The sequence below is a fragment of the Actinia tenebrosa genome, unplaced genomic scaffold (assembly GCF_029948245.1).
Source record: "Actinia tenebrosa isolate PJP-AT-01 unplaced genomic scaffold, QUT_ActTen_1.0 PGA_scaffold0__85_contigs__length_37466705, whole genome shotgun sequence".
Classification (NCBI taxonomy): domain Eukaryota; kingdom Metazoa; phylum Cnidaria; class Anthozoa; order Actiniaria; family Actiniidae; genus Actinia; species Actinia tenebrosa.
The window spans coordinates 13,245,620-13,264,491 of NW_028292569.1; the positions used below are offsets into that span (position 1 = coordinate 13,245,620).

The 18,872-nt window shown below is 36.9% G+C and overlaps 3 protein-coding genes across 5 annotated transcripts; 1 reads left to right on the plus strand and 2 right to left on the minus strand.

Moving 5' to 3' along the window:
• Positions 1-712: 712 nt before the first annotated feature.
• On the minus strand, positions 713-11,011 carry LOC116291143 (DNA repair protein XRCC1). Of its 2 annotated transcripts, XM_031698269.2 has the most exons (19): positions 10,800-11,011; positions 10,580-10,616; positions 10,222-10,289; positions 9,724-9,802; positions 9,389-9,468; positions 8,975-9,058; positions 8,237-8,554; positions 7,317-7,367; positions 7,161-7,206; positions 6,843-6,886; positions 6,318-6,439; positions 5,426-5,466; positions 5,266-5,338; positions 4,966-5,174; positions 4,442-4,571; positions 4,001-4,107; positions 3,668-3,809; positions 3,032-3,107; positions 713-1,967 (listed from the first exon to the last, which is right to left on the minus strand). In XM_031698269.2, the coding sequence occupies exons 1-19, from the start codon at positions 10,941-10,943 to the stop codon at positions 1,857-1,859; spliced, it is 1,962 nt and encodes a 653-aa protein (XP_031554129.2). In that variant the 5' UTR covers positions 10,944-11,011; the 3' UTR covers positions 713-1,856. The 2 variants fall into 2 exon arrangements, with proteins under 2 accessions (XP_031554129.2, XP_088887870.1); XM_089031744.1 differs by lacking the exons at positions 10,580-10,616; positions 10,800-11,011 and having other exon boundaries at positions 9,724-9,765; positions 10,222-10,268.
• Positions 11,012-11,321: 310 nt separating this feature from the next.
• LOC116291154 (uncharacterized) lies at positions 11,322-15,760 on the plus strand. 2 transcript variants are annotated; one of them, XM_031698280.2, is made up of 5 exons: positions 11,322-11,455; positions 12,452-12,884; positions 13,088-13,397; positions 13,746-13,944; positions 14,469-15,760. In XM_031698280.2, the coding sequence occupies exons 1-5, from the start codon at positions 11,428-11,430 to the stop codon at positions 14,768-14,770; spliced, it is 1,272 nt and encodes a 423-aa protein (XP_031554140.1). In that variant the 5' UTR covers positions 11,322-11,427; the 3' UTR covers positions 14,771-15,760. The 2 variants fall into 2 exon arrangements, with proteins under 2 accessions (XP_031554140.1, XP_031554148.1); XM_031698288.2 differs by having other exon boundaries at positions 11,328-11,482.
• On the minus strand, positions 15,114-18,646 carry LOC116291169 (peroxynitrite isomerase THAP4). The gene is made up of 5 exons (XM_031698300.2): positions 18,510-18,646; positions 17,879-18,027; positions 17,365-17,474; positions 16,905-17,008; positions 15,114-16,133 (listed from the first exon to the last, which is right to left on the minus strand). The coding sequence occupies exons 1-5, from the start codon at positions 18,591-18,593 to the stop codon at positions 16,008-16,010; spliced, it is 573 nt and encodes a 190-aa protein (XP_031554160.1). The 5' UTR covers positions 18,594-18,646; the 3' UTR covers positions 15,114-16,007.
• Between the last annotated feature and the right edge of the window lie 226 nt (positions 18,647-18,872).

Consider the following 18,872-nt stretch of genomic DNA (forward strand, 5'->3'; position numbering starts at 1 on the left):
TGCTAATATATTCAATATGATGTCAGTGAAAGCAAATTTGACAAGGACACGACTAACATGACCTTGAACAGCCTTGTCAACCTAAGAAAAAAACTTATCTCAAGTTTAGCTAACAAAAATATCTAGACGAATATCAATATTTACTAGAAAATATCTCGAAAAAGGTTTGAAAAAGGTCCTTTTGTTCCGAATGTTGTGATTGGATGACTGGATAGACTGTAGTGGGTTGCATCTGACTCTCAAATGGTTTTCGTTCGTTCGTTTCGAATGCCCTGATTCGATGACTGGATAGCGTGCGTTGCACTCAGTTAGTGGGTTGCACACGTTCTCTCAGGTTGTGACCTGCAAAAATACTGCCTTTGTAATCAGTGACAACTTGTGGCAATTTCACTTTTCCAAAGTCAAAAGCCATTAAAAATTTACCTTTTTTTGGCTTTCGACTTTTGTTTAGAAAGCAGAAAAGCGAAAACATAGGGGAAAATTCAAAAAAGTTTTACAGTAAAACAGATATATACCCTACCAAACAAAGTCTACTCACAGAAAACTGCTTACATTTCGTGCGCTTTACCATTCAGCGTGACAGAAATCATTGACAGGTTTCAATATCTGTAACATGGTGACAAGTATAATGACAATACTAACAATCAGGGTAAGTTCTTTCAGGAAAAGCAAACAGGACCCGTGGGACAGCAATTATCTATGTAGCAACAGGTTGTCTATGATGCGAGCACCTTTACTTTACAATAAAAATGTAGATTACAAGCTTGCTGACATCACACTTGGCGGGCTTTTTCCCAATACCATATTCGGTCAGTCATGCGGTGAACTGGATAGCGAGAGAGGGATACATCGACTAGAAGCGATGCTGTATGCAGTAGCTCAAGTCAACAAGAACACAACTAAGATTTTTAGTTGTCTTACTTATTTAAATGCCAAGGCGCATCATTTAAATGCCCAGCTACCCCAAGGTTTTTCAGTAACGTTTTTCCATTACACTCCAACTTCAAGAGGTTAGCGTTTTAGTTCAACAACCACGCTTACATTCCAGTCGGAAGCCATTTAAATGCCAAGGCGCATCACAAAGAATTTCATCCGTAAAGCCCTATCTACCCCAAGATTTTCAGTAAAGTATTTCTACTACACCCCTACTCCAAGAGGTAGCGCTGTAGTGCAACAACCACGCTTACATTCCAAACGGAAGCCATTTGAATGCCAAGGTGCATCACAAAGACTTTCACCCGTAAAGCCCTATCTACCCCAAGATTTTTATTAAGTCTTTCTACTACAACCCTACTCCAAGGGGTAGCGCTGTAGTTCAACAACCACGCTTACATTCCAGTCGGAAGCCATTTGAATGCCATGACGCATTACAAAGACTTTCACGTGTCTTCTCCCCTACCTTTTATAATTATTATTATTTTCAACTTGACTGTCTAATAAGTATGAACAATAAGAACATCATTATTCCAGTTTACTCACAGTTTCTCACAGGTATTTTTCTCGTTTCGTGACTATATTGATATAAATGTGTTTTTCTTTTTGTTTCTAAAGTGTTAAAAAGCGCAAATCCGAATGAATCGTGTTAGACAGTTAGAAGTATGAACATGAGGTGTATCTGTGTAATACTATTGCATTCAGTTGACGCCTTGTTAGTTGAAGTGCCTGTACGGAGGTGGAAATACAAAAGGCGTTTTGTGTGTGATGTTATTTTTGATCAAAATTATCTCGCGAGAAAAAACTGTTCCGGATTTAGAAAATAATGCAGTTGCAGCGCGTAACGCACAGAAAATTATTGCAACTTGCAGAAGTGCAGAACAGTCTCAACAGGTACAGAGTTCTAAAACAACTAGTGAGTTTTACGACGGCGTGATAATATAAGGCTGGAATGGAACCAGTTTTAACTTCTCATGGCATGTGAAGATCCACTTGGGTCGAACAAAAGCCAGCGAGGCGTTTTCACTGAGTGCCTGGGGAACAGGAAGGGCGCAATTAAAAAAAAAAGATACTCTTTTTTTTGGCAAGAGAATAAATCGCGAGGACTGTGTGCGAGAGATGAAATCATCTTGCTCAAGATTCCTAGGTTCCAGAGAGTGTTTTTCTTCTGAGAACGATCAGTTTATCGAGGAAACTTTGGTTTAAATAAACTGCAATGAAAAGTTGAACTAAAAAGACTCCATGTATGGAATGTATGGTAAAAATGTGTTCATGAGACGAATTGTAAGAAGATAGATACATAGAATTCTAGATAGAATTGTTTACTATGGGTGTGATCATGGTCTGTTATCCAATAGACCATGGTTTAAAAATATGTCAGCATTATAAAAATAGAGTCTTGCATGTATTTCAAAGTCGGTATTTTAGTTTTCGATGCGAAAAAATGTTTTAACATATAGATTGAAGGTGCGATCGTAATTCCTTATTCAACATACTATGGCCAACACATACTGTATACAGGTATTATTGTTTAACGCAGTGCAGAGTATATTATTCTATACACCATGAATTGGAAGATATATTTCCATAATTATGCAAGTCATTTTACAAAAATAATTGCACAACAATATGACTTAATGCATTCATTCTTGGTTTGGTCATCGGTATATAATTCTCTACACCATGACTGAAGATATTTCCATAATCATGTAAGTCATCATATCATAATTAAAACAATAACTGCACAGCGATGTGACTGAATGTATTAATTCAGGTGGTGGTCATGGTATATCATTCTATATACCATGGCTTGAATATATTTTCTGTAATCATGCAAACATTTTATTGCATAATCACAGAATACACAAGAGCGTAGGCTTGAAATCTGCCTTGTCAAAGTTCATGGATGTGTTCATGGTGTATTAATCAATATACCATGGCTAGCACATCACAAGGCATCTCATGTCATAAGAGTGTATATTGTGTGCGCAGGTCATCTTGTGAGTAGAAAGTAAAATGATTCTATGCAACAAAAACTGCTCAGTTGTTGGAAACAATACCACAAACAAAAATTGAAATAATTAAATACATTACTCACATCCTCAAAATTTTGGTCCCACTTTTCATCAGTTACAACAAAGTCTACTGTGTCATTCATATACTCTTCTAAAATGCTGGAAATTGAATGGAATTTGAAATAAGTTTAGATGACAAAATTATTTAATTATTATAATAAAACATTTGAAATCTAACCAAGGGCGGATCCAGGGGGAGCAAAGGGGGGCTGAAACCCCCCCTTCAGAAAAAAAAAGCAAAACAAAACTGAAGAATTAGATGCTTTTTTTATTGTTTTCTGTTGTGTTGACGGAAGAAACTCAATTAGTCCCCCCTAAAATTTTGGCTGGATCCGCCCTTGCTAACACGACCTGATTGGCTAGCTACCATGTTCATATCAGAGGACAGAGACACGCTCACGGCTGTTTATTTCTCTGTACTGTGATATAAACACATTGGGAGCTGTAGAGCACTTGAAAAGCAATAGAAAAAATCTTCTATGCCTCATGTTTCTCATCTTGGTTCTTTCATGCCCCACAGCTCCCAGCATGTTTATATCACAGCACAGAGATATGCTCACGTTTTAAATTCCTTTAGTATGGATATAAGATTGATGAGATTTTAATCTGTCATTAACAATTTAACATATAGCTATCTTGGGTGTAGATTATGTATTTACCCATTATAAGCCGTTATATAACGTATAAGAGATCGTCTTGTTGGCTGATCCATTTCTCCGTACAACAAGAAGTGCTTGTGGGAAAGGAAGTCAGGGAGTTCGGGTAGCCCCTCAGAGCCAGACTCTGGACCACTTTTAACATCTGTTGCAAGAATGATTAACAAGGAATAAAAACATGCTGAAGTGTGGTTTCCTAAGAATCAAAAATCATAGAAAACAGGGCGTGGCTAACACAGACAAAACCCTGAAACAACCTCTGGGCTGATCTAAGTCAGGGCACAGCTAACTCTCACATCGAACCCTGCTTGACCTGACTAATGATGATTGTTTTACCTTCTTCTTCTTCTTCTTCATCCTCAGTTGACTTATCATAAATATCATCATCATCATCATCATCATTTTCATCACAGCTGTTCTCTTTTCTTTCAGTTTGATGGATCCTAGTATGGAAATAAAATACAACTTCTGTTTAACTATCATTTGTCATAACTTGCCTTAATTGTGCATTCCCCATGTTTTGATCTTGGGGGGCCTCAATAGGGTGTTAGTAGGGGGTTGGGTAGCATAGGGTGTATTTAGGATGTTAGGCAGGGTTTTGGTAGATTGTCGTTAGGGTATTAGTAGGTAGTCTGTAAAGTGTCCCTATGGTTGTTATTTAGGGTGCTCAGCCCATTTAATGTAAAAAGAAGTGTTGTTAGGGCGATGTAAGGTGTAGGTATGCTGTTAGCTGACATCCTACCGACACCGATTTTCACACACAGAATTTCCCCTTACTTTTCCAGTTCATCTTCAGTGTCCTGGTCACTGGCGCTTTCTTCTTTTGTTGGTAAATCTTCCTTTTCCTTTTCATCATCAGTAGATTCATCAAAGACAATACCTTTCTTTTTTGGAATGGATGGTCCTCCTTATGAAAAATTTTTTTAGTTATTAATGTTTTGGAAGCACAATTACAGGATCTGGAGTGCACTGCTAAGGTGCTGCCTCTCACTCCACCTCTCACTCCGCCTCTCACTCCACCTCTCACTCCGCATCTCACTCTGCCTCTCAATCCGCCTCTCACTCTACCTCTCACTCTACCTCTCACTCTGCCTCTCACTCCACCTCTCACTCCGCCTCTCACTCTGCCTCTCCACCTCAAATTGATGAAGAGATCCAATAAACTTTACATCACTTGAGGGATATTGAGTACAGGAATCAAACCTGAGACCCCAGAGGCTAGAGGTGACTGGACTAGTGGCTGCACTACAGCACCCTTGATTCCCTGAGGGATTGTTCAAAATTGAATGCTAACAGATTACCTATTTGGTTCTTTTTATTATCTTCAGTAGACTTTGGTTCTTCAGAAGGAGAATTCCGGGACACGTTATCAGACTTGGACTCATCTTTAGTAGGTGGAGATGAGTGTTGTTTTTTGTGTGACGTTGATGGCTCTTTTTGTTCTTCCACTTCTTCCTCTTCTTCCTCAGTACTCTCTTCTGTTGAGCTTGTATCTCCAGGAAGATGAAAGCTAAGTTTATTTGAAGAAGGAAAAAAGAGAAATTAATAACTGTATATAAAAATTACTACAATAAATTGCACTTTCTGTAGAGCATCCTCACTTTCTAGTTGGCAACTTCCTTTTCTTTCTGTAGCATTCATTAATCCATTTTTCAGTCACAATTTTTCCTTTTCCTGTTTAAATACAAAAGAGAAAAAATAAGTTAGTGATAAAATTGGGGTAGGAATTTCGTAGAATTATGGAGGTCTCAATATCTTTACCTTTGACTTGATTGTATTTTGGAGTATTTGAAAAGGCACATCTGAATTTTCATAGAAAAAAAATGACAATTATATTAGTCAAATAGTGGACCTCCTTACCTTGAGCATAGTGTTTTACCATATCAGACCACATGTCATTCTCTTGAGTATTATTTGTTTGTTTAAAGTGCCTATCAACCCTATAGGATCTCTTCATGATTTGAAAGCCCTTATCAAATAAATAACAATGGCCTTTACTTTTCTTTCATATCTCTTTTCATTGCTGAGATATTCAAATCAGAAATCCCAAAGTGATGACCAGACCACGTCATTCTCTTGAGTATTATTATTTTTGTTTAAAGTGTCTATTGACCCTACAGGATCTATTCATGATTTGAAAGCCCTTATCAAATAAATAACAATGGCCTTTACTTTTCTTTGATATCTCTTTTTGTTGCCGAGATATTCAAATCAGAAATCCCAAAATGATGACATCAACGGCTATTGTGAACAATCCCCACCATACGGTAAGGTGTCAGTAAGTGGTTGGCCAACCACTTACCGACACCTTACCGTTACATTATCAGCCACTTACAGACACCTTACCTTCATCTTATTGACAACCAGATTTCAAAGATAGTGTAGAATAGATGTCAAATACAGCGAGTTATAAAATCGAACTCTCGGTAAATTCATTGTAACCCAAGAAAAGACATGAAAGTCCCAGGAATATTTTAAAAAGTCAAATGATAAAATGCAGAATATCTCTGTGGGAATAAGCTCAAAATGGCTGAAACTTTTGGTGGTTATAGTGCTTGATGTCCCAAAATCCTCCCCCCCCCCCCCCCCCCCCACCTCTCTAATAAGTGAATCCTCTCTAAAGCATAATTAAGCATGACATCTGTCTACTTACATCAAGTGAGTACAGCCTGACATCCAGTCTGGTTTATACTGTGCTCCCATTTCTAGGGCTTTGTCTCTAAGATCACCTCTTTTGGGGTTTTTGAAACCACTCAGTACAAAAACAACGCCTTTCTTTCAAGATAAAATGAGTTTGAAGACATTTCAACACTGTTCCATGCTTTCTATAAAATCTATGCTATAATGATAATTCTGCTGCTGATGGATTCGTGATGACAACTGACATGATGATAATGATGTATTATGATGGTGATGATAATGAAGATGATGATGCTGATAATGATAAAGGACAATGATGGTAATGATGCTGCTGCTGCCGATGATGATAATTTACATAATGACAATGATGCATTATGCTGATGCTATAATATGATAATGCTAGTTGATAGTCACCATGGTGATGATCACTATGTTAATGATGGTAATGATGTTGGATACATGTAGTTGTATAGGAATTCTAATTTTAATTTCTATTATGATGATATTGATGATAATTGAGAAAAATTTAGGTACTCACCAATATTTGATTGAAAGGAACATTAGCCGAAGGCTGAGTTGATGCTTCAAGGAAAGAATACAAACCACTATAAGCACTTGGAAATGTTTAATCAAAGTAACAAAAGGGTACCCTGGCTTAGCTATTCATTAGTCTTAAAAATACCGTCATTTCTAGAATGTGCAGGTTTAGCTTCACTTAATTGAAATAGAAAAGAAAAGGAGAAATAAGAATAACAAACAAGCAACTCCTGGACAAATTTGAATTTAGAAATGACTGTATTTTTAAGAGTAGTCAATAGAGTTATACCCTAGCGACAATGTTGATGATCAAACTTACTTTTTTTTCTCTTTTGAGGTGGTGTACTTCTGCTAGATGAGGCAGACTAGAAATATGAAAAACAAAATATGGTTTTGGGCAGATGGTTAGAATGCATTGTCAAATATGTTGATCAGTGTGTATCAACAGTGCTAAGCAAATTACAAAGTAATGTACCTTTGATGGTTTTTCTTCTGAAGTAGTGTCATGTTTTCTTTTTGTGGTATCCTAGCAAGTAAACAAATAGTGAAAACGGGTTGAAACATTAAGTTCAAAAATAGGGACCTGACCTCTTTAATAAATGATAAGATTTGACTTTTAGTTTTGCAGATATTTGAGGACAAAATATGGGATTTTACTTTCAAAGTTTTTGGGAACCAGATAACCCCACCCCTCCCCCTCTAGATCATATTTGTTTACATGTTATACCAGAAAAATTTTAGAATCGCAGATATTTGAGGACAAAATACAGGATTTTACTTTCAAAGTTTTTGGGTACCAGATAACCCCACCCCTCCCCCTCTAGATCATATTTCTTTACATGTTGTACCTGTTAAATTTAACATGTCACATGTGACAAATCTTACAATTTGCATCCAACAAAATAGCGTTGGTGGCCTCCAATCAAAGTGTTTCCACAATATTGTCAAAAACATAAACTTTTCAGTTGCACATGCCTATATATATAGTAAGTCATGGAAATGCATTGATTGACATTCACCAAAACTTGTATGATTTGCACATGCTATTTGGAATCACTGTATGTTAACCCATAATCCATAATAAAGCAGTTTTCGTATGACTTTGAAAACATTGTACTGTATGCATTTCTTACCGCAACTGTTATGTTTTCTAAAATTTTGGTTGGCTGATTTTTTTCTCATGCAATGTGATTGGTCTGACAGTGCCATGATCCTGGCATAACCGCATCTGCTCCATCTTCATGCCATGTTTCAGACACTTCATTGGATGGAGAGTAAATTCTCAATCATGCAATTGGTCTGATGTATTCCTTGCCTTGTCACAAACCGGTTTCTGCCATGAGCTTTTCACAGTCATAAGAAAACTGAACTAATAGCATTAATATGAATATTTACTTTGGTTACAGGTGTGACAGGCTTAGCAGGTCTATCAGGCTTGACTGGTTTTGAATCCTGTTTGACTGGTTTTGGATCCTGTTTAACTGGTGTGGGTTCCTTCTCTTCCTTTAGTTTACTGGCAACTGGTTGCCTATTCCTGAAAGTATCTCCCACTGATGTCTTCTCATTGGACGAACTGGTTGAAGCATCACGGACTAATGCAGCAGTTGATGCTGCAGGAGGGCTGGCCATTTTCTTTTTTAAGAACAAACTTCCTGGAGTAATAGCATCTTCTTCTTCATCTCGTAAAGTAAAACTTCCTAACCTCTTTGGAGTCTGAATAATATGGTAAATGCAAAAAGGCTTAATTGAAGGTGGCATAGGGGGTAGTGCACACGCCTTTCATCATAGTGTTGTCAAGTTGGATTCCCACGCATGAGTAAAGTTTGTTAGGTTTCTCCCTCGATTTGAGGGTTTTTCTTCAGGTTCTCCAGAACTTTCTTCTCTCTGCAAAACTCTACACACTAAATTTCAAATCTCTGAGCTAGCATCGCCCTGACTTAGATCAGTCCAGAGACTGTTTCAGGGTTTGATCTGTGAGGTAGCCATGCCCTGACTTAGATCAATCAGAGACTGTTTCAGGGTATTGATAACATTTGAAAATTTGAAATATATTTTTTTTGCTATTGGAGACTACTCACAGGGAAAGGCAGCTTATCATAAATTATGGTAAAGGAATATATTTAATGTTCTTACAGGAATAGCATCCTTGTCGTCTTTTGCTGCCGAGTCTTCTGGTGGAGAATGGAGTGACACGAATGACAGACCATATCGTTCATGCTATCAAAAAAATAGATATTTATCAAACTAGATAAGTGCCCATCATAAGGAATTTTAAATCTATAATTTTAAGGTTGTTGCAGCAGTTGATCCATAATAATGATACCAATCTACAAAGGAACACTTAATTTATCAAACTGTAATTCCTCATGACATATGTAAAAAATTTTATCACAAGAATTCAATTAACAAAGAATAAAAGAATCATCTAAAATAGAAGTTTTAGAGATGGTTAAGTAGTATTTTTTGGGGGTCTTGTGGCTTAGGGGGAACCAAAAAATATACAAAAGGCAGGGATGCTTATCAGGAATTTTGAAGATGGCTGCTTACCTTATTGAATGGTTGAGTGCAAACTACCTTGACTCTATCCCACTTTTCATCTGCAACTGGTTTAGACAACTTGTCTGGTCCTTATAAGTAAATATAATGAAACATAGACCAATCAAAAATAACGAGATAAACAAAGGATTGAATAAATTAATAAATGAATGAGCAAAAAGAAACAAGTGAATTAATTAATTAATTAATTAATGACTGAAAGACTCAATGACTGAATGAAAAATTGAATGGATTAATGAGAAAATGGATTTAATAAGTGAAAGGATTAATATCAGAATGAACTTGAATGAAAATATATAGAAAATTTAAAGTAGTTTCAAGCTTACCAAACATCCTTACTCTGTTGGTGCTAGTAAATGATTTGCTTTCTGCGGGAGTCATAAAGGAAGACGTCACTAGTATAACCTACATAGTAGTCAAATAAATATTTGAAATAAAATGTATAAAGAAATTAAAAGGGAAAGAAAGAAAGAAAGAAATGGATGGATGGATGGATGGATGGATGGAGGGGCGGGTGGGTGGGCGGGTGGGTGGTTGGGTGGATGGATGGATAGATGGATGGATGGATGGATAGATGGATGGATGGATGGATGGATGGATGGATAGATGGATGGATGGATGGATGGATGGAGGGGTGGGCGGGCGGGTGGGTGGTTGGGTGGGTGGGTGGGTGGATGGATGGATGGATGGATAAATGAATGAAAGAACGAACATAACGAAAGATGGGTATATTGCTGAATAGTCTGGTTAGAGGATAGATTCAGGAGTGACAAAAAAAAAATAGAAATTTCATTCAATAAGCAATTAAGGATAATTGTTCTTACCTTAAAATTTTCACTTGAATCTGATGATCTTCCAACCAAGACTTCAATAAGAGCTGAGCCATTGTTACCTTGACATAAATCAATGCCATCAATAATGGTTATTGTCAGTGTTAGTCATCAGACCTTGCTTGCCATCACCATCATTATCATCCCGGGAGGGGGGGCAGCACATTTGGTAGCAGGTACCCATATAGTGAATATAGGGGAGTACCCCCCTCCCCCTAGTCATCATCACCACAAGGCATCATCATCATGCATTAACACCATCACTATATTACCCCCATCAGTCATCATTTATCACCATCATCATTATCTATGTCATCTTCAGTATTAAACTTGTGTACTGAGGAGCACTTACCAATATCAATGCTATGGATTTTGGTTGCTTTCTCAAACTGTACAAAAAGATAGAAAACCCAACAAAATTTAATTAATTTTTTTGCATTTTTACAATAACAATTAATAAGCTTATTAATTCCACCCAAACCTCTCTTCCACGATAGTAAAATATTGTCAGTTGCACGTCTCAAACGCGAGCTTTATATATATTATTTCTAAAAGGGTAGTTTTATCCTGACCTCTAACACGACGACAGCTTGTTTTCCTCCTGGTTCTGCACATCTCCACTTCCTATAATTCTCTGGTTTCAGCAAATTTGAAGTCGGATGTGAAGTATCCTCACTGCTAAAGGACACAACATGCTTTAATTTTATCAATGGCATTGCCAAAACTTTGAACCTAATATTTAATTCAGGTGTTTTAACTCATGAACAAGATAGCTAAACAGCAACTCTGCAACCATTTTTAATTCATTTATAATATGCATCGAACCGGAGAGACTGGTAAACTCAAAGGAAGCCCAAGCTTGATCTTAATTTATTATTTTATTTTGCAAATTGATTACTTCTTTTTTATTAATAGAAAAACATTTAAAACTGATAAAAAACATTCTAGGGGTCATATAATAAATCTTCATTATCTTTATTTTTTTTAAAATCTACTAAAAATCTACTTGGGGCTCCTGTGCTTATTTCCCGCCAAAATTACGGTTTATACACGTGACTTGACATGTGGGTCGCGCGCAGTTCACTTCCGTTTCTCAGATCATCCGAAGCGCATCTTGTCTTTCTTTACTGACTGCCATCTTTAAAGCGTTCCTCAAAATAAGGCAATTTCTTCCCTTATTTCCCATCAAATTCAACCAAAATGGCTGGAAATCAAAAGTTTCACATCAGTAAGTGAGCCTAGAAGAAGAAATTAAGTAAGATTTAAATGAAAAATGTTCAAATTTGTGCCTTCAAAATGTCATGTTAGGTCTTTGACTACACGTGAGTTTGACAGTATCATGTAACCTGCCTGCTGAACGCTTGACTTTGTTTTCGCAATTCTTTGAGCTTTCAGGCGTATTAACTTAAATACTCCTTGTTTTCAAAAGGATTGAATAATAGGGCTTTAATATTTGTTTGCGTTTTTCTATCCACAAGACATATTTAACAAAAATACAAAACTTTCCACATGAAGCTTGCTTTCCATCCTCATTGCTGTTTGCAGCCCTTCAGAAATATTCGTACAAGAAAGCCAGGTTTTCCAATCACGATACTGAAGCATAGATATCTTTTTCGTAATAATGCTTTCATTTAAAGTAGGCCAAGATTAGATTTATAGCATAGAGTTTGTTTTGACAGTTTGACATCTAGCTTTATCACGTGCCTTATATATTCCATTTAAACAAATGTTTAGAATTTCTCAAATAATTCATTAGCCAAGCTAGACTTCATATCATCAGCATTGGTAATAGGAATTGGACGAAATACTATATACTTATAAAAATCAAATCAACCCTAACTAATTCAAACTGGTTAGAGTTGTGCTCCGGGGTCATACATGGACTGTAGAATGGCTGCCCCAGAGGCACCTTAACATGCTTTCAGTTCGACCCTATTGAGTTGCGTCACTGCTGTAATTGCGGTGGTGATAAGCGATGACAAGTTTTTTTGTTTTTTTTTAATCAGTTTAGAACAGTACGACCTATCAAGCCAGTTTATAGCTTCCTCTTTAGATTTACATTACTCTTTGTTCTTATTTTTACCAACTTTATCCACCAACTTCCCCTTCTCCCCCTCCCCCCTCCCTCACCCAGCCATATGCTTATGTATTTAATTCCCAAAAGTTTCCATGACAACTGCCTGCTATAATCCATGAATCGAGCTTAAAACATTTTTATCCTTAGGTAACCTATCTCCGAAATCAACCAAGGAGAGCCTCGCAAAGTACCTTGGATTAGATGCAACTCCATACTTACGATCATCCAGCTGGGTCGATCTGCCACTTGACAAGTCGGGCAAGTCTTTAGGTTTTGCATATGTTAATGTTCCCACTCATCTTGGGACCCACATGACTGATCTAAATAACACCAAGTATATGGACAAGAGGATAGTTGTTCAGCCAGTTTATGGCAAGGGTAGCCAGCCATCTATGTATTCTAGCCCAAATGTTTTTGTGCCATTCGATATGGCAAATTATGCCAGTGGCGCTTGGCCCAGACCTGGAAATATTCGTAACCGAAGGTACGGTGGACATCCAATATCCTACGAACAGGTGTCTATCCCAGTGGAAAAGAAGCTGGCTCTCATTGATGTAGCCATCAATTTAACAAATAAAATGTAAGTAAGGTGTTAGCTGTAACCTTACTCTGGTCAGCCTAGAGGGTGTTTCAGGGATCAGTCTGTAAGCTATCCATGCCCTGACTAGGACAACATAGGTTGTTTCAGGGGCCTACTGAGCCTGCCATGGCCTAACTTGGATCAGCCCAGAGGTTGTCTCAGAGTTCGAAAAAATGTTTAATTTTTTTTGTCTCTTCTTACAGCTTCTCTCTGGATCTAGACTTTGTACTCGACAGAGCACTTAATGCTGGTATAGAGAAGATGATCCTGACAGGCAACACTATTCAAATGTCTGACAAAGCAGTCCTACTTGCAAATCGTCACCCAGGTTTCATCTATGCTGGTGTTGGTATTCACCCACACTTTGCTGAAAAACAATGGAATGCAAAAACTCTTGAAGTCATGAAAAGACTGGTTTCATTGCCAGAAGTAGTTGCAGTTGGTGAAGTGGGTTTGGATTTCCACAGAAACTACTCCAAGCAGGAAAACCAAATAGAAGCTTTTGAAAAGCAGGTATGTTTTTAAATACCCTTAGGATGGATATGACCCCTAAACACAATGCATTGTGGGATACTTCAAGGGTAGCATAGCCCTTGTGGACTCTGCATTACGTGTGAGTAGAGTTTGTTAAGTTATTCAGGTTGTTTTTTTCCCTGGGTTCTTTGTTTTTCATCCCTTCACAAGACCTAACCCAACAATCAAATTCCAATTGGATCTTTGAGTTAGCCATGCTCTGACTTAGATCAACCACCACCCAGGGGTTGTTTCAGCGTTTGATCTGTGAGTTAGCCATCCCTAACATTGATCAGCCCAAAAAGAAGTGAGTTCTTTGGGAAATTGCTTTAAAAATTATTTTTCTAGGTTGAATTGGCCTGCGAGTTTAAGAAGCCTCTTCTTGCACATGAGCGTGCAGCCCACCAGAAATTCATGGAAATCCTAAGCAAGTTCAGGGGTCGTCTGCCTCCTATCGTGGTTCACTGCTTCACTGGAACAAAACAAGAAATGAAAACTTATGTAGCAATGGGCTTTTATATTGGAATTACAGGGTTTATTTGCAAAGGTAAGTTGGTTGGTAACAGAAAATTTTGTACCAAGGCATGGATGGAAATGAGTTTGCTAGAAAACAAGAGCAGGCCAAATTCTTTTGATGGCAAGCAAAAACCAATTGTCCAGCTAAAAATAACAGGTGCTCAAAGGTTAAACATAATGACCAGCCACATTAGGACTGATGAAGATGTCACCAGTCCAGAGGACAGGCCCTTTAGAGGCATTTGGCTGCAAAAATGCTGAATTTAGTCAAACTTGTCCATTTATTGGCCATTGTTCTAATGAAACCTTTTTAACCCTGAAATGGTTTAGGAAATGAGTACCAATAGTTATTACGACAAAAATCAAAAAATTATATTTTCAAAACTCCAGTATATCTTTTCTTATACATTTGTGTAGCACTAGGAAGGATAGGAGTAAATTATACTCAGTGAAGAAAAAGGAATTTGCTTTGGGAGGCTAAAAGGTTATCTAGAACCATATATCTGTTACTTTAAATATATCATAATGACAGAATTCTTTTCTTTTCAAATGCAGAAAAAGTTGGGAAGAACCTGAGAGAAGCCATTGCAGACTGCCCTCTGGATAGAATACTACTAGAAAGTGATGCCCCATACATGATCCCTAATGCACCAATCACAGATCTTGATAGCGTATGCCGATCTTTGATCTCAAAATGCAAGACTGGAAGAAATGAGCCTTGTACTCTTCCCGTTGTGGCTTACACTGTTGCTAAGTGCCTTGAGGTTGATGTTGAGGAGGTTACGAAGGCAACAATGGACAATGCTAATAGAGTATTCAATTTGACGAATACTACACCTGTAGACGAGGAAAGCTAAGGTGTAAATTTTTTACAAAATATAAAGGATTACTGGATTATTCACTTATGATTACCAGTAAACAAGGTATATCTTGATTACAGATATTACCAAAATACAGTTTCACATTCAATCATATAAAACTATATTTATGTTTAAATTCGGTTTAGAAAAATTACGCGAGATAATTAAAATGGATTTGTTTGTTCAAAGCTTTTGAAAAATTATCCCCAAAAAATTATACAAAAATTATACAAAAATGTTATGTTATGAAATCAAGTATCATTCCTTAACAATGGAAATATTATTAACATTTGGAATTTTAGAATTTTCCAAAGACAAAACAAAGAGAAATCCACAAAACTAGATTAATAAAACTAGTGTTTATTGAAAATGTTACTTAGTTTATGAAGAGTTAAAAAAAACATATAACAAAATTCTAATAAATCTTAGCTTTACTTCAAACCAATATGTCACAGCACAGCCATCACTACATAGACCTTTTCTGAGTTTCAAAAATATGATGCGTTCTGGTATAGCTTGGGTTACTACAAACAACACCATTTAATGATAAGTTTAGCTTTTAATAATAGATTTAAAATGAATAAAAAACGCTACTAAATTACGTTTCAACATCATCTGATGTCATTATCAAGTAAATCAATATTCAAGTCAGAAACATTTTAAGGTCAATAATGCTACAGTGATTATATAGAAAAGGATTATCAACAAAAGAGTTTTGCTTTGATTGAGTCTGATTTAGTGTGACTCCTCTCTTATGATGAGCATTTCGTAAATCAGGCAGTCAAATTAAGTTTTGCACTTTTTTAAGATGGTAAAGTTCTGCCTGGGTGGTGCTGTTGTGAGACCGTGTTCTCCTAGATGATGCTTTCCAGTAGCTGAATAACGGCGTTCTTCAATACTCTTGTGCAGATAACGGGCTGTATAACCAACATAACTCACATCACATGAGCCACATTGATAAATAAACTACAAGTTGTTGGTTTACTAGCTGTGGTTTACACCATTTAAGGCATGATAAATGAAAGATGTTACTGTAACTAGACCACAATATTGGGATGCTCACTATCTTAGATAAGACCTATTGCAGGTCAATATACATTATGTCTACAAAATATTATCTTTTCTATTGCATTCATGTGAAACTGCTTTTTCTCCTTCATTCCATTGATTCTATACTTTCCCATTTATCTTCCTGATACTTTAGCCAGGTTGTCGTTGCTACCTTGTTAGTATTCTAGTTGTCTTTCACTCTCTTGTAAGTGATGTGTAGGTGTTGTGCGTGAGGTGTACGGTCTGTTTCCATGTGCATAATGTATTCCATGGTGTCCTGGTCTGTAGTTAGGCGATAGATCCTTTCCACCTACACACATACAATCAATGATTTTAAAAAAAGACTTCAGCAACAAATAATTTCCTTTAGGCTGGGGAATTCCTTTTGATTTTTGTTAAATTTCAGGCTATAGTCAAAAAGGTTGCCATGCAGGGTAGATATCCGAGTTAGGCTTTATTGCCTTTAAACAATTGTTTTAAGTCAAGCATTTGGGTTAATACAATCAAATGCATAAAAAACTGATCCAAATGCAACAATCGTTTTAAGACAATAGAGTGTAACTCACATATCTGTTATTGAATGAAATCTGTGGATACCAGACCTATCTCAAATAGACCTCTTGCAGCATGTCGGAATACAGCTCAATTTGGAGGACATAACAATGGGGCTTTTAAATGTCCTCAAAATTGAGCTGCTTTGACGTCACATGCCAGGGGTCTATAGATGGTTTGCACCATCACCAGTGGCAGCCAGGACAGGAGGCACAATAATGGAGTCTTTCCCCTGGAAAACAGAATTCTTTTTCATGACCAGATTCAATTCTTCCAGCCTCCTGTCATGGCTGCCATCACATGATTTCGTAAAGCCTCTCGGCAAGTTGAGTGACCATAAAACCTAGCCTGCGTGGTGCTTTGGGGCGAAGAGGAGGGAAGATAAGGTAGTGCCTGCTATGAATCAAGACCTCGATGTATCCATACATTTCCTTTAATGCATTAAGACCAACCTTTACTTTGAGCTATTGTTTAGTGGTAACTCCAGCAGAAATATTATTGGGAAGTTCTATTTGTCAACTATTAATACCTTGGTCACTTTAGGGTCTGCTCCAAATGTCATCCTTCCAATAGTATGTGACAATAAATGAATCTCTTTGTCCTTCACCTCACCTTCCTCAACTTCACTGATTCCTTAAAATTTATAATAAAATAATCTAGATTTAGTCTCTAAAAAATCCAGGCTTAAATTATCCCAAATATGTGGGTGTGTGCACGTGAAGGCTGTGGGGATCCTACATAATTTTGTGGAATAATATTATTTGGGTGCCCCCTCAAGCAAAACATTTTTAGTGACCCTCCTAATCTACAGATATTTAGTAGACTTATCATCTTTGAAGAAATATTGGTGGTTTTAACAACCAAAACTAACAAAAGATAAACCTTGAATTGTTAGATAAAAATTACCGTCATGGCTGAGATTATGTATTGAAAAAAAACATGAATTACTTGAATATGAGTGCATATGGTGCATATTTATAAGTTTTTACCTGCATTTTGTGCTACCATAAAAGCTAATGTTGTAGTACCAGGCTTTATCCTCAGGAAGCCACTCTCATAATGCATGGGAGTTTGGTCAGTAGTGCTAAAGCTCTTTGCACTGAAATTGGAGAACGCTGATAATGTTGATAAATCCATATCATAGTAAATAAGAAGAGATAACTAGCTAAAAACTAGTGTGAGCTGCATCTGTGTTTCTAGTGAAACAGTAATGAAAAAAGGGTAAAATATTTTACACCGTGAAAAGATGAAAAAACTGATGTTTCGACTGCTAGTCCTTTGTCGGAGTAAAAACTTAGTATTACGAGAGGACATACCAAAAACACCATCAGAAATTTGTCTTAATGCAAAAAGCTTGAAAGGAAAATGGTTTGTAGCACATGCTGGCTCCATTCCTGAGCAATTCGTATTTTTTTAACTCAATTTTTCAGTTTGTCCTCTAATTTACTACAAGAATACTTACATATTTTTTGGTACCTAAAATATATTTTTGATCATACTTACTCATAGGTGAGGATTGGTTTCCCAAAATGGTCAAAAGTCACCTCTTCAAGGTACGTAAATGGACTTATCGTAGGATAAATGCCACAACCTTCTCCCTTCCACTTCCCAATCAGCCAGGAAATGGGAGTAAGTGCTTGATCAATGGGAGGCTGGGATGAATGGAAGAGAATAAAGGTTTCAAATAGATAAACATTCTTTCCTTCCTCAATTCTTTCTTTCCTTAATTATTTCCTATCTGCGACCCCGAAAATAAATTATCTATTTTTAAACAAGCTAAGAACACTGGAGAAGGACAACGCTACTCTCTCTCCCCACTCCCACCATACCCCTATTTGTTTCTTTCCAAAATGCATAAATTCGTATTGTTTTATCCGTCAAAACTAGCTTTTAGCATTGAATTTCTACCAGCTGTCGATGAAAATATAAAATGAAACTAAAAATGCCTTCTAGATTAAAAAATAAATAATCTTAGCAGAATAAATCGCTCAAAAAAACAGGATAAAAGCCCAGACGGAACTTTCAAAATGTCAGTTCTGCACGAGCGGAAATCAGTTTTCCGAGAATAAAACTCGAAAAATAACATAACAGCTTATTAAGTTGAAGGTATTAGTTTCGAAAGAGAGGTAGGTACCTTGGAGGAGGCTTGAGAACTCATTGTCTTGGACAATTCAAAACAAAATGGACGACGAACACTTCGAAACAACAACCCAAACATCTTTACGTCTTGTTATTGTACGCTAGACAAAAATACACCCCACTGGGGAGGGGTTTGGACAAGTCCTACTACTTAAAAAAATATGACTCTAGTAGTCTAGCGCAAAAGTCTTTATAAAAGATAAATAATAGATATCAGTAGATATCTAAGGGTATTATGAAATAAATGAGATAGAAAGATATCAAGGATGATTCTTTGAAGAATTTGATAAGCTTTTTTCTTACTCCACCCTAGTGGGTATTTTGGTAGTATCTTCCAGGCTCCCAACAGCTGACCGGG